At 37.6% G+C, this 12,706-nt stretch overlaps 1 protein-coding gene across 1 annotated transcript in view; it reads left to right on the forward strand.

Moving 5' to 3' along the window:
* Window positions 1–12,706, forward strand: part of syne1a (spectrin repeat containing, nuclear envelope 1a) — a 141,839-nt gene that overhangs the window by 122,964 nt on the left and 6,169 nt on the right. Inside the window, exons 119-128 of the mRNA XM_030128026.1 lie at window positions 651–833; window positions 960–1,097; window positions 2,324–2,515; window positions 3,830–4,148; window positions 7,347–7,415; window positions 7,841–7,974; window positions 9,405–9,531; window positions 9,615–9,826; window positions 11,898–12,104; window positions 12,287–12,415. Coding sequence (XP_029983886.1) covers window positions 651–833; window positions 960–1,097; window positions 2,324–2,515; window positions 3,830–4,148; window positions 7,347–7,415; window positions 7,841–7,974; window positions 9,405–9,531; window positions 9,615–9,826; window positions 11,898–12,104; window positions 12,287–12,415 — 1,710 coding nt within the window. The remainder of the gene's footprint in view (window positions 1–650; window positions 834–959; window positions 1,098–2,323; window positions 2,516–3,829; window positions 4,149–7,346; window positions 7,416–7,840; window positions 7,975–9,404; window positions 9,532–9,614; window positions 9,827–11,897; window positions 12,105–12,286; window positions 12,416–12,706) is intronic.

Consider the following 12,706-nt stretch of genomic DNA (forward strand, 5'->3'; position numbering starts at 1 on the left):
ATGCGTTTCCTGTCAGGTATTAAAGTTTCACCATGTGAGTTTAACACATTTGTAGACAGACACAGTCACAGTAGAGTAGAGAAAACAGAGAAAACGGGATGAGTGTCATGTTACTCTAACTCGTCTGCGCTGGTCCGTTCAGCTGCTGCCGTCCGTCACTGGGCACGTGCACATTCCTGCTCACTGAGTCTGGTTTGGACCATCTGCCCTGGTTTTGTCCCTGGTGGCTGTAAAATAACTCTTATCCAACACACAATTTGTCAGCATACTTAGTTTTTTGTTTATTAACTTTTCAGAAATTATCATCTGCTGCAACTGTAAGAATAATAGGGGAAAAAATCATAAATGTAGACAAGCATTTAACACCAAAATGCTCTACGATGACACCAACAAATGCAGATTAAGTACAACAAAATGCAAATGATACACAGCTCATGGCCTGTGAGCAGGACCTGTGGATGTGATATGTTACTGATGCCACGTTAATGACATGCAGTACATATTTTAGACTAAATACACAAAGAGATTTCAAGAGCCATTTTTTTTTATTTCTTTTTGCATCCATGTAAAAAATCAGTACAACTTTCATCACTGTTTTGTCAGTGTGTCCCTACAGCCTTTTAAAAGTATGTGTTTTGTTTTTGTTGCAGGCCTTCCAGCGTCAGGTGCAGGAGTGTCTGACTCAGCTGGAACTCATCAACAAACAGTACCGTCGTCTAGCCCGGGAAAACCGCACCGACTCCTCCTGCCACCTCAAAGAAATGGTGCATGATGGGAATAGGAGATGGGATAGCCTGCAGAGGAGGGTAGCCGCCATTCTCCGTAGACTTAAGGTAATGCAGGGTCAGGTGGTTGAAATGTACCTGCCCGTAAAATAAATTATATCTGTGTTTAATATCCAATAACATTCACATCACAAGAAGGGTATCTGATATTAAATGTGTTTGTGTCTTCAACAGCACTTCATTGGTCAGAGGGAGGAGTTTGAGACGGCTCGAGACAGCATCCTGGTGTGGCTGACGGAGATGGACCTTCAACTCACCAACATAGAGCACTTCTCTGAGTGCGACGTACAGGCCAAGATAAAACAACTCAGGGTAAGAATGAACAGCAGTAGAATGGAACCAAATACTTCTACTCAAATATGTCCATTTTACAATACTTTATACTTGAATCCATCTCAGAGGCAAATGCTGTGCCTTTTAGTTTAATACTTTTGAATGCTTTGGTGACTTTTCAAATAAATAACAACATATTGTACAGTCGCAGAAAAAATTATTTGACCATCAATAGTCGTCAAAAACAATGGTTACGCAATCAAGTACTAACTCCTGTGTGTATCATGTGACTAAAACAGACAGAAAGGAAAACATGGAATGCCTAAAAGCACAGTTTTTGTCAGTACAATGCCATAGCTATTGATGTAAGAACTGAAGTGATTTTGTTTTTTTTTTACCAAGAAAACCATGGAAAATGGATAGATATCAGCTCTTAAATTAAACTCTTATGAGCTATTTTTGTTGTTTTCATTATATTTGTCCTAAGAAATGTGCCTTAAATACCTTACCAGGCATTAAAATGAACAAGAAATTGAAGAAAACAAAGGTGGTCTGTTAATTTTTTCCATGACTGTATTATACAGTACCTCCACCAATAGGGAATTTTCCTTCATAAGGATTAATTTCATAAATGCTCAAACCAAAGAAAAAGTCCAAATTTAATTAATCGTGTCACGAGCCTTCAGAGTTGTCTGCTATCCTGTGTAAAGTAGAGGGAAAAACGTTTTCAGACACCTAAAATGTTACAAAATCTCCAATATTATTATGAAATAATTTCAGAAAAATCTTTTGTGTTTCAAAATCTGTGGTTGCATCAGTGATTTTTGTTTGTTTGTTTGCTGTTAAATAGAAGATACAATCAAACTAAATTCGTGACAGTCATTATTTTGCTGAAAAATCCAGTTTTTCTCGATGGAACAGATTATGTGGGTTTGGAGAATGGAGCACTACTTGGCAGAGTTGAATGAAATGATTTTTAATGTACTGTATCACAAATGCATGGGATGTCCAAAAATGTTTTTCCACCACTGTTTAAAACCGAGCATAAAACACTATTAAATATGAGTGAAGATATTTCATGCACTTCTGTTCCTAAGTAGTGGAGTAATAAATGTAATGTTTCATGTTTTCAGTTCATGGTTTGACTCCTAGGTGTGATCAGTAATATACACTGTGAGCGGATCTTACTGAAGAAACAGTCTGCCTTTGTATTCAGGGTTCTTTTTCTGTGCTGAGCCTGAGATCTTTGACGTGTTTCCCTTCAGGCGTTCCAGCAGGAGATCTACCTGAACACAGCGAAGATTGAGATGGTGTTCAGACAAGGAGAAGCTCTAATTGAGAAGAGTGAACCTCTGGATGCAGCTGTCATCGAAGAGGAGCTGGAGGAGCTGCAGAGATACTGCCAGGAGGTGTTCGGACGAGTCGACAGATACTACAAGAAGCTCACACGTCTGCCTGTGAGTTGACGTTCAGATGCAGCTACACATCAGACACATGCAGCTTGTAGACACTCAGTCTCACTCGCAAAAATGTCAGAAATAACGATGATGCAGTGGAGGTGAAGAAAATCTATTTATTGTTCTTTATTTTGCAAGATACAGCTTCTCGAAATAAGTTATTTCCTTAAATGACCTCTGGAGGAAGATTAGGCCGTTAGTCTCATGTCAGGACTGAACTGAGATATTATTTTGTTACAGTCAACAGTTGACTCAGTTCACGCAAAGTGCACGACAACATTCACATCACAGCTGTCCTTCAACACCTGTGACATGGTGAAAACACGTGAAAACATGTCCGGCATAGTTTGACACCGACAGCTGGTTATAAACAGAATATACGCTCCATTATATCAGCATGTTCATAACATACTGAATACAAAACTCTCCCATTTTATTTATGTAGTGCCTCTTAAAACAGAAACTACAAAGTGCTGCACATGGGTACAGACAAGCGACAAATATATAAACCCTCAAAGATCTGACCAAAAGCATCTGCTGATCTAAAATGTTTGATAAGTGTTGATCCACTAATCCTATTAATAGATGTAAATGACAATTTGTCATCTTTTCATGGTTATCAGATATGACCCATTTGGATGTTCAGAGGCTCCAGAGTGAACAGTGATTCACCAAAAAACACATGTAGTTTATTTTAAGTTAATGATATATTTGACTGAAAATGGTTCTTTTTTCTTCAGTTTTTTCTGATTTGACCTAATAACCTTTGAAATCACTCTGAAATCTTATGAATATCTTTATGATCATTTGGAGAATACCTGATTTCTACTGAAAAATTCAGTTTCACATATGATAAACACCACAGTCTTCTGTATTAGTCTAAGAGAAGTCTATATGACAGAGGATGGAGACACTTGTTTTTATGTTCAGTTAATGATGTATTTTACTGAAAAAGCCACTTTTTCTTCAGTTTTCTCTGTTCTGAATTAATTACCTTTGAATTTATTCAGAGTTTTAATGAACATCTACATGAGTAGTGAATTAAATATAGACAAATACATGATTTTCACTGAAAAATGCAAAACTCACAGGATAATATTATAATAAATGGTGATTAATCACTTAGGAAACATTAAATGTAGAGAAAATAGTTTTGTCTTTAAGGGTTAAATAATATACACCATGATAGAAATAAAGTACATTATGCAAGTTGATAAAAATGGGCTTTATTTTTATTATTATGATTTTCTCCGGCCTTTACACATTTGATCATTTTCTTTGTGTCTTTAAACACGTGTCTTTGTTTTCCTGCAGTTGGCTGATGATGAGCTGGACGGTTCGGACCGGGAGCTGGACCTGGAGGAGGGGGCTGAACTCTCCGAGCTGCATTGGGGCGACTCGTCTCTGCCTCGGCCGTCCAGCCGTCCAGCCTCAGGCACAACGGCGCTCACCAGGGCCGACCGCTCTGGCCGCGACACACCGGCCAGCGTGGATTCCATCCCCTTAGAGTGGGACCACGACTACGACCTGAGCCGAGGCCTGGAGAGTCCTGGAGGACAGAGACAAAGGGACAGGGGTCAAGAACAGGACGAGGAGGATGAGTATCTGAGGACGGCGTCTGCAGTGCTGTCAGGTTGGTCTGTCACTGGACTTGAACTAATATTGGCAGGGATTTAATTCTGCATCAATAGTCAGAAAAAGGTGCATTTTTGACATCAGTATTTAACAGTTTCTTTGAGATCATCATTGTGTAGGGGGTTAAATAGGCTACAAAGGTTTTATGTCTGTAAAAATTCATAATGATAATGTATAGGCCTGTAACGGTACACGTACCGAACCGAACCGTTTCGGTACACACCTGTTCGGTTCGGCACACAGCTGTACCGAAACGGCACAGTATGTTGACAAAAAGAAAAAGGAACGAAAGATGTCGTTTAATGCGGAACTTTAAATCCGCGCAAGTTTCACACGGACATATTAAAGGACACGCACATTGACCCAAAATACCAAATAGCAGCTGATATAAGGTAAAAAAAAAAACAAAACAAAAAAAACAAATATGATGTGAACCTGGAAGGAAGAGACTGAAGACCCTCCACCATCAGTATAGTCCAGTTTGGATCACTTCAGGTCCCGGTGAAAGACAACAACGAGGAAAGAGACGGAGATAAGACGGACGTTGTTTGGCCCCTAGGAACTACGGTAGTTCTAAAACACACTAGCTCTCTCTCTCTCTCTCTCTCTCTCTCTCTCTCTCTCTCTCTCTCTCTCTCTCTCTCTCTCATGCACGCTGTATAACAGAGGAATAAAACTCGGAGTTGGCCACTGACAGTATATAAAAATAAAGTTTCACTTTCGTTTCACGCCAGCGTTAGTTACGTTAGTTATGGACCGGACCGCACCCCCCCACCCCCCGGCTCCGACCAAAAAAAACAAAACAAAAAAACAACAAACAAACCATCCCCCAGACAAATCGTACGTTCCATGCGCGCGCACACTCAAACACACACACACATACACACACAAGTACACACAGTGTCCTAAACAATTTATTCTCTGTCCTAAAATAAATAATTTGGTTCAGTTTGTTGTCAATGTTGCTCTTCAGTTTGTTTAAACAGAATACCAGTTTACCCTCCTGTTGATGTTGAACTTCATGCAGAATTTTTTTGCTGATATTTTTCTGCAGATTGTGAACTGACAGAACTGTGATTAGATTTTTCTTGTTTGTTCAAAACTACCTGTCAGAGAAAAGTGCAATACTAATGTTTAAAATACATTTAGTCATATTAATAATTTATTTTATTTTCTATTTGATTTATAGCAGCAGAATTATATTATTCCTGTTTTTCTATATTCTATTGTGTCCAAAAATTGGGGGAAAAATGTTAAAAAATTCATAAATGTATTAAAGACATTTTGAGGGGTTTTCTTTCTTCCCGTACCGAACCGAAAAAAAACCGAACCGTGGCTTTGAAAACCGAAAACGTACCGAACCGAAAATTTTGTGTACCGTTACAGGCCTAATAATGTATGATTAACTTTTAACTATGGAAAAAATGCAAACTGCTTTAATTTTTCTACTAAAAATACAAAAATCTCAAAACAAACAAAAACATATACTCTCAATATTTTAACCTTGTGAAAGCCTTTGCTCTCTTTAAGACGGAGAGGATATAGTTTTGTTACATTCTTTACCTTATTTTTCTTAAGTGTTTTATGTGTTAATAAGTGCTCCTAGAGGAGTTTGGGTTGTGTTTTGGTCGTCACCAACAGGTTCAGATGGTTCCATACATTAGGACAAGCTTTCTTATATTCATTTATGGTCTGTTAAATAATTTTGAACATATTAATTGTTCTTTTAGATGTTTAAGGTTTTTTTCTTCCAGTTGATCCCCTAGTCTTCCATTGTTGAGATGTAAGGCTATAGTATGTCTCCTGAAAAGGGTCACTTTTGGCAGGTTTACTTTTTTGTTTCAGAGGTGTTCAACAGAATTGCTTAGGCATAAGTAAGTGCTCCCTGTGGTTTTTCTGGTTGTCTCAAAGGCAGGAAGGTGAATGCCAACACATTCTGAATTAAATTATTCTCCATATTCCAACAAAGTTGAATTAGTTTTATAAATGTTTCATCTGTTACAGTGTTAAAACAGCTTCAGTGCTGCTCAGGAAATACTGTATGTACAGCATTAAAAGCAAACATGAATGGAAAAAATACAGCTTCTATAAACCTGTGTCGAGTATTTAGTGTCATGTCCTTTTATGTATAACATGTTTAACTCTTGTTTAGAACAGTATGAGATTCTCAGTAATAATTTTCTGTTGTTTTTACACCAGGTTTTATTCAACACATGAGACATTTCTTAATGTTTGCCTTACTTTTTGTTATGGGAACACAGGTCTCACTAAATACTGACTTTAGTTTGTACAGTGTCAAAAACACACAAAAAGGCCTTCTACATTTTCCTTATATTTTCTTGTTTTAACCAACAAAAAAGACTGAAAAATGAATATACAAAGCTACAAGTGGCCTAAGATTTTATACAATACTTTACATGAAATAAGAAATGCAGGAAAAACAAGTGGTACCAGGCACAACAAACCCCGCCCCTTGCACGTATTGTAGCTTATTTTGGCATCAATCCAGCTGATGTCATCATGTCTATGCCTGTTCTGATGTCAGATTATCACTTGCCTCTATGTATGTGTGAAGTTTGAAGTAAATTGAAACAAAATTGATGTTTTTGTAGACATGTGACATCTCACCAATTATAAGTAAATGGGGAAAAAAAATACGTAAAAAAAAATTCATGAAAAATTTTAACTTTGACCTATTTTTCCCAAAATATAATCACATCTATTTTGGGTCACTAGCAATCTATAAACCCAGTTTGAGATTAATTCAACCAGTAGATTTGCTGTTATAGACATTTGAAATTTCGCCCATTATAAGTAAATGGGGAGAAAAAAAAGATTTTAAAAATTCATAAAAAATTTCAACTTTGACCCATTTTACCCAAAAATGTAATGAGATCTATTCTGGGTCACTGGCAACATATAAACCAAATTTGGTATGAATTCAACTGATAGTTTTGCTGCTAGATTGTTAACAAACAAACCAAACCAAAAACAATACCCCTAGCCTCCCCTTCGGGGCTGGGGTAAAAATCCCTTCACAAACTTTTTATGAAAATAAGACCATAAGAAACTATTAAATAATAGCAGTAGGTTCAACATCCTCATTGTAAAAGACATGAATCATAGTTGAGGACCAGTATCGCTTTGAATCATGCCCACATTATAAGTAGTGTTTGTTTTATTTCTCTCTTTCCAGATGTAGTTATTCCAGAGAGTCCAGAGGCCTATATAAAACTGACTGAGAACACTTTGAAATCCTCCTCTGGTACGAAACAGTCAGGATAAGGCAGGAAAGCATGTGATGAGTTTTAGAACTAAAAACTCACTGTTTAACAGATCTGTACCATGTTAGAATCATCACTAAATTGCATGTCCCATCATTGAAGACAGTGCAACATGCAGAGATGGCACCATTGCATGAAGTCCAACTCACCCAACTGTCACGTTTTCATCGAATTTGTATTTGTTTGTGTTTGATTCTTTTTTTTTCCATCATTAATTTCACAGCTAATATCATTGTTTTAAAACCAACTTCTGTCTTTTGTCACGACGTCTCATCACTTTTCATTTCAGATTAAAGCATGCTTTGATTACATCATTCACCACTAGCAAGCATGTCAACAAAGAAATTAGCCATCCAACATTTTCTTGGGTATTCTTTTTTTTTAATCTATTGTGGCCTCGTTGCAGGTGATCCGGGTCAACTGGAGGCCAGTCTGAGGCAGCTGGACCAGGCTCTGGATGCAGGTCGGTACCACCTCCAGCAGAGGGAGGCCAACGCCAACCGCTCCAGCCCAGACATGGACTCCGTTTACACAGGCTACGTGAGTCTGCTGGCCTACAGCTGTATTATATAATATTATATTAAATATTATATAAAAGGCTGAAACACAACTTGGCTTAAAGTCTACGAGAGAAGAAAGCTTTGTTTTAGTCTGAGATGTTAATTAAATCTACTGACTTTGGAATGAATTGTGTTTTGAAGTCACCACCGCAAGTTCGCTTTTTTTCGTGGCTTTACAGGAAAAACACAATCAAATATACATAGAAACTAAAAGTAGAAATACTACAGTGTATAAATACTCTACCACAAGGAACAGACCTGATTTTAAAGTGTTGTTACAGCAAAAGTACATACAGTCGTGGAAAAAATTATTAGACCATAGTCATGCAATCAAGTACTAACTCCTGTGTGTATCATGTGACTAAAACACACAGAAAAGAAAACATGGAATGCCTAAAAGCACTGTTTTTGTCAGTACAATGCCATAGATATTGATGTAAGAACTGAAGTGATTTTGGTTATTATCAGGAAAGCCATGGAAAATGGATAGATATCAGCTCTGAAATCAAACTCTTATGAGCTATTTATGTTGTTATCATTATATTTGTCCAAACAAATGTACCTTTAGCTGTACCAGGCATTAAAATGAACAAGAAATTGAAGAAAACAAGGATGATCTAATCATTTTTTCCGCAACTGTATGTGTGTGTATATCCTTTATTTAATGAGGTGAAATGCTTATTAAGACATACATGACAAAGTAATAAAATACAATATCTACTTTTATACAATAAGAGTTCAAGAGCAGTCTCAGTGCAAAGTTTAGAAGCAATTACACCGAGCAAGAGTATTATTTCCTTAAAGATAGGCTTAAATTCCCCCAAAGTAAAGAGTTCTGACAGTTTCAGGTCCTTCTCTAAATCATTTCATGAAAAAGGGGCAGTGAATTGAAAAGCTTTCAAACCCAACTCTGTTCTGATATGATTGTCTGAGGGCACAGACCATATTGCTTTTGGGTTTTACTCATGTATGTATAAAGATAAAATAGAAACAGATTATAAATAAATACCATCTGATGTGAGAGGCTATAGTAAGTAAATAAAAGTAATCAAGTAATAAAAAAATCAGTAAAATGCACTTTTAAGAATCAAAATCTAGTATTCATGATTCAGAGCGGCTCCTTTAAAAGTGATTTTATAATATATTGACATGTTGTCAAATTTAAATACTTTCTTACAGGTTAGATGAACATTATAGTAATTCATGTTTTTTATTGTAAATTGTAACTAAGTTAACTAAAAAAACTACTTAAAAGGTGCAATATTTACCTCCAAAATGGACTGTATATAAAAGAAATACTCAAGTAAACTCCAAGTGCCTTAAATTGTACTTAGATGTGTGTGTGTCATTGTTAACATGTGTATTCATTTAAATGTTATTAAATTTATCTGAATCATCTCGTCTTTCCAGATGCGTCTGATGTCGGAGTGTCGTGACAGCATAGACAAAGTTAAAAGGGCAGAGGGAGAACTGACGGAGGATGAGGATGAAATGCCTGGACTCACCAACCCCAGTGGCCCAGACACACAGGGTTCAGGTCAGTGACACACAAACGCACGACTGCCATGTTTCCTCTGTCAACACCCACCGAGCTGGGCTGAACGTGTGGTTTTCCTGCAGGTGTGATCGAGCGCTGGGAGCTGATCCAGGCTCAGTCTCTCAGTGACAAACACAGGCACAAGCAGAACCTGCAGCAGTGGCAGCAGCTGATCTCAGATCTGCAGACCACCAGGGCCTGGTTGGGTCAGTCTGAGGCCGAACTGAGCCAGCTCCGAGGGCTGCACCTGAGCACCGACATATACACCATCCAGCAGCGAATCAAGAGGCTCAAGGTTTGTGTAAAATATGTTATTAGTTTGTATATGTGACCAGTTTATCACTGTATAGCATTAAAAATATATGGAAGGAGACATTTAGGCTGCGTTCACACTGCTGCCTTAGAGGATTCATGGCTTAGATTGTTAATGTTTATTATTTGTTTGGCTCTTCATATTAGATTTTTTATCAGATGATGTTAACAACAAAGATGTCACACACACACAGTACATTTTCAGAAGTAAAAATTTAGGCCACTATGTTTACAGGTTAGTGTGCAGTGGAATCTAATGAACATATGAACAAATGATAATGAGGTTATAATGAGGAGAAAGAGGCAAATTTTCTAATTATTTAATACATACACTGACAGCTGTCCAACCTATTTGTATTCATTCATTATGTGAGTCACATCAATGCAGAACTGAGATAAATGATCACTGAGTCACATACATTCATATGAATTCCAATTACGACTGAGTTTGAGGGAACTGTCACACTTACATTACTACCCCGCCCCCCCGAAGTAATGTAGGGGTAGGTAAGGTATGTAATGTAGGGGTAGGTAAGGTATGTAATGTAGGTAAGGTATGTAATGTAGGGGTAGGTAAGGTTTTTGGTTCGGTTTGTTTGTTTAACACTCCAGCAGCAAAACTATTGGTTGAATTCATACCAAATGTGGTTTATAGCTTTCCAGTGACCCAGAATAGATTGCATTACATTTTGGGAAAAGTAGGTTAGAGTTCAAATTTTTTTAGGAATTTTTCAAAAAAAATTTTTCCCCATTTACTTATAATGAGTGGAATTTCAATTGTCTGTAGCAGCAAAACTATTGGGTGAATTCATACCAGATTTGGTTTATAGATTGCCAGTGACCCAGAATAGATGTGATTATGTTTTGGGAAAGGTAGGTCAGAGTTCAAATTTCTTATGAATTTTTAAAATATTTTTTCTTCTCCCATATACTTATAATGGCAAAATTTCACGTCTATAAAAACATAAATTTTGTTTAAATTTACTTAAAACTTGGCACATATATAGAGACAACTGATATGCTGACGTCAGCACACGCATAGACATGATGACATCAGCTGGATCGATGCCAAAATAAGCTACAATACGTGCGAGGGGTGGGGTTTGTTGTGTCTGGCACCACTTGTTTAGTCTAAAATTCAACATGAAATCATGTAAATGTACACACCAGTTTTTAATTGCTGTGTTACCTGTACACATTATAACCTTTCCACATGTACGTTCACGCCACGTCAAATACCACACACTGAGGGCTGGGGTTATGTGAACCAGAGACCTTGGCGTAAATTGGCACACAATCAAATGCCGTTGAATAACACGTGAAAGGTCAAAAATGCATACGTATAGGACACCACATGTCATAAGAACTGGCGTGACATACAACACGATTTCATGAGATAGGTCTCCTAAATTTGCAGTTTTTGGTTCAATCTGAGAAACCTTGGCTGTATGAAAGTAAAACTAACTAAACCAAATGTGCTCCATGTTAAAAAACCATAGGCCTTTCAGACAAACAGAACTGTTAGATTCAGATTCAGGACACTGAGAAAAAGCCCACATCACAATGACGCAGATAAAATTCCATGTGATTTGAGTTGCGCAGACATATCTGACTCACAGCATCTGATTGTGCCAGTTGTCTGAGCACAGCCTTTAATCATAACATTTGGATTAATTTGATCTGATAGCATCTCCATCCATATATTCTGTTGTGCTTCCTGTTTGTGTTGTTTTGTCTGTTATAATTTATTTCTATTGACCTGTCATTTTGTCCTTGTGCTAATAAGTCTGTCCTTATGCCAACCCACACCCACACACACACACACACACACACACACACACACACACAGAGTTCAGGGGCCTTTCACAAACATAAGGCAGCATATCTCTGCTCTATAAATAGATCCCTCTGAATCCCACAGGGGCTCCGCTAACCTACATCCAAATGTCCAACTTCACTCTGAGGTGGTGTGGAAACCTGAATGGGGATCATATCAGTCTAGTAACACCTCAGTCTGACCTATTTATGTCTGCCTTTTCTGTTTATTGTCGTAGGAACTGCAGAAAGGGATGGACGGCCACAAGTCAGAGGTCCTGTCCATCAATCTGAGGAGTGCAGATTTCCTCCAATCAGAGCCCGACTCTGAGGAAGCCTGGAAGTTGAGAGACGGCCTCAAAGAGATGAACTCGCGCTGGGATCGACTGGGTTCGTCTCTGGAGGACTGGAGGGAGGAGCTGCAGAGGGCGCTGATGCAGTGCCAGGTAATGAAAGGGAATTATTCATGTTAACATTTCTACATTTGTTACAAAACTAAAAGTAATTTAAAAGTTACTATAACCGCTCAGAATACACATTTAGCATTAACACTACTGATAAAAAATAGTGCTAAGTGTCACAGTGCAGATAAAACAAAAATATATACCACATGGACATCTTTTTTCAGGAGTTCCATGAGATGAGTCACGGTCTGCTGCTGTGGCTGGAGAACATCGACCGCAGAAGGAACGAGGTGGTGCCCATCCCTCCTAAAGTGGACCGTGAAACGTTACGAGCTCATCACAAAACACTGACAGTACGTACAGTAGGATTATGTTTAGTGTATTTTTATATTTCCATATCTGTAATATCCAGGGTTTGTATACGTTTTTCAATGTCAAATTCAAGCACTTTAAGGGTCACTTTTAAATTTTTCCAGCACATCACCTTAATCACTTAAATGTATATCTACACAAATACATATACTTAGGATTTTTTTTTTCCACTTTTTATCCCAATGATGTACATTGTATTATGCTATAAACATCTAAAATTATGTTTCACAATAACAAAAAGTTTAGAAATTAAAGAACATAAAGTTTTATCC

Source organism: Sphaeramia orbicularis, chromosome 24 (genome assembly GCF_902148855.1).
Source record: "Sphaeramia orbicularis chromosome 24, fSphaOr1.1, whole genome shotgun sequence".
Classification (NCBI taxonomy): domain Eukaryota; kingdom Metazoa; phylum Chordata; class Actinopteri; order Kurtiformes; family Apogonidae; genus Sphaeramia; species Sphaeramia orbicularis.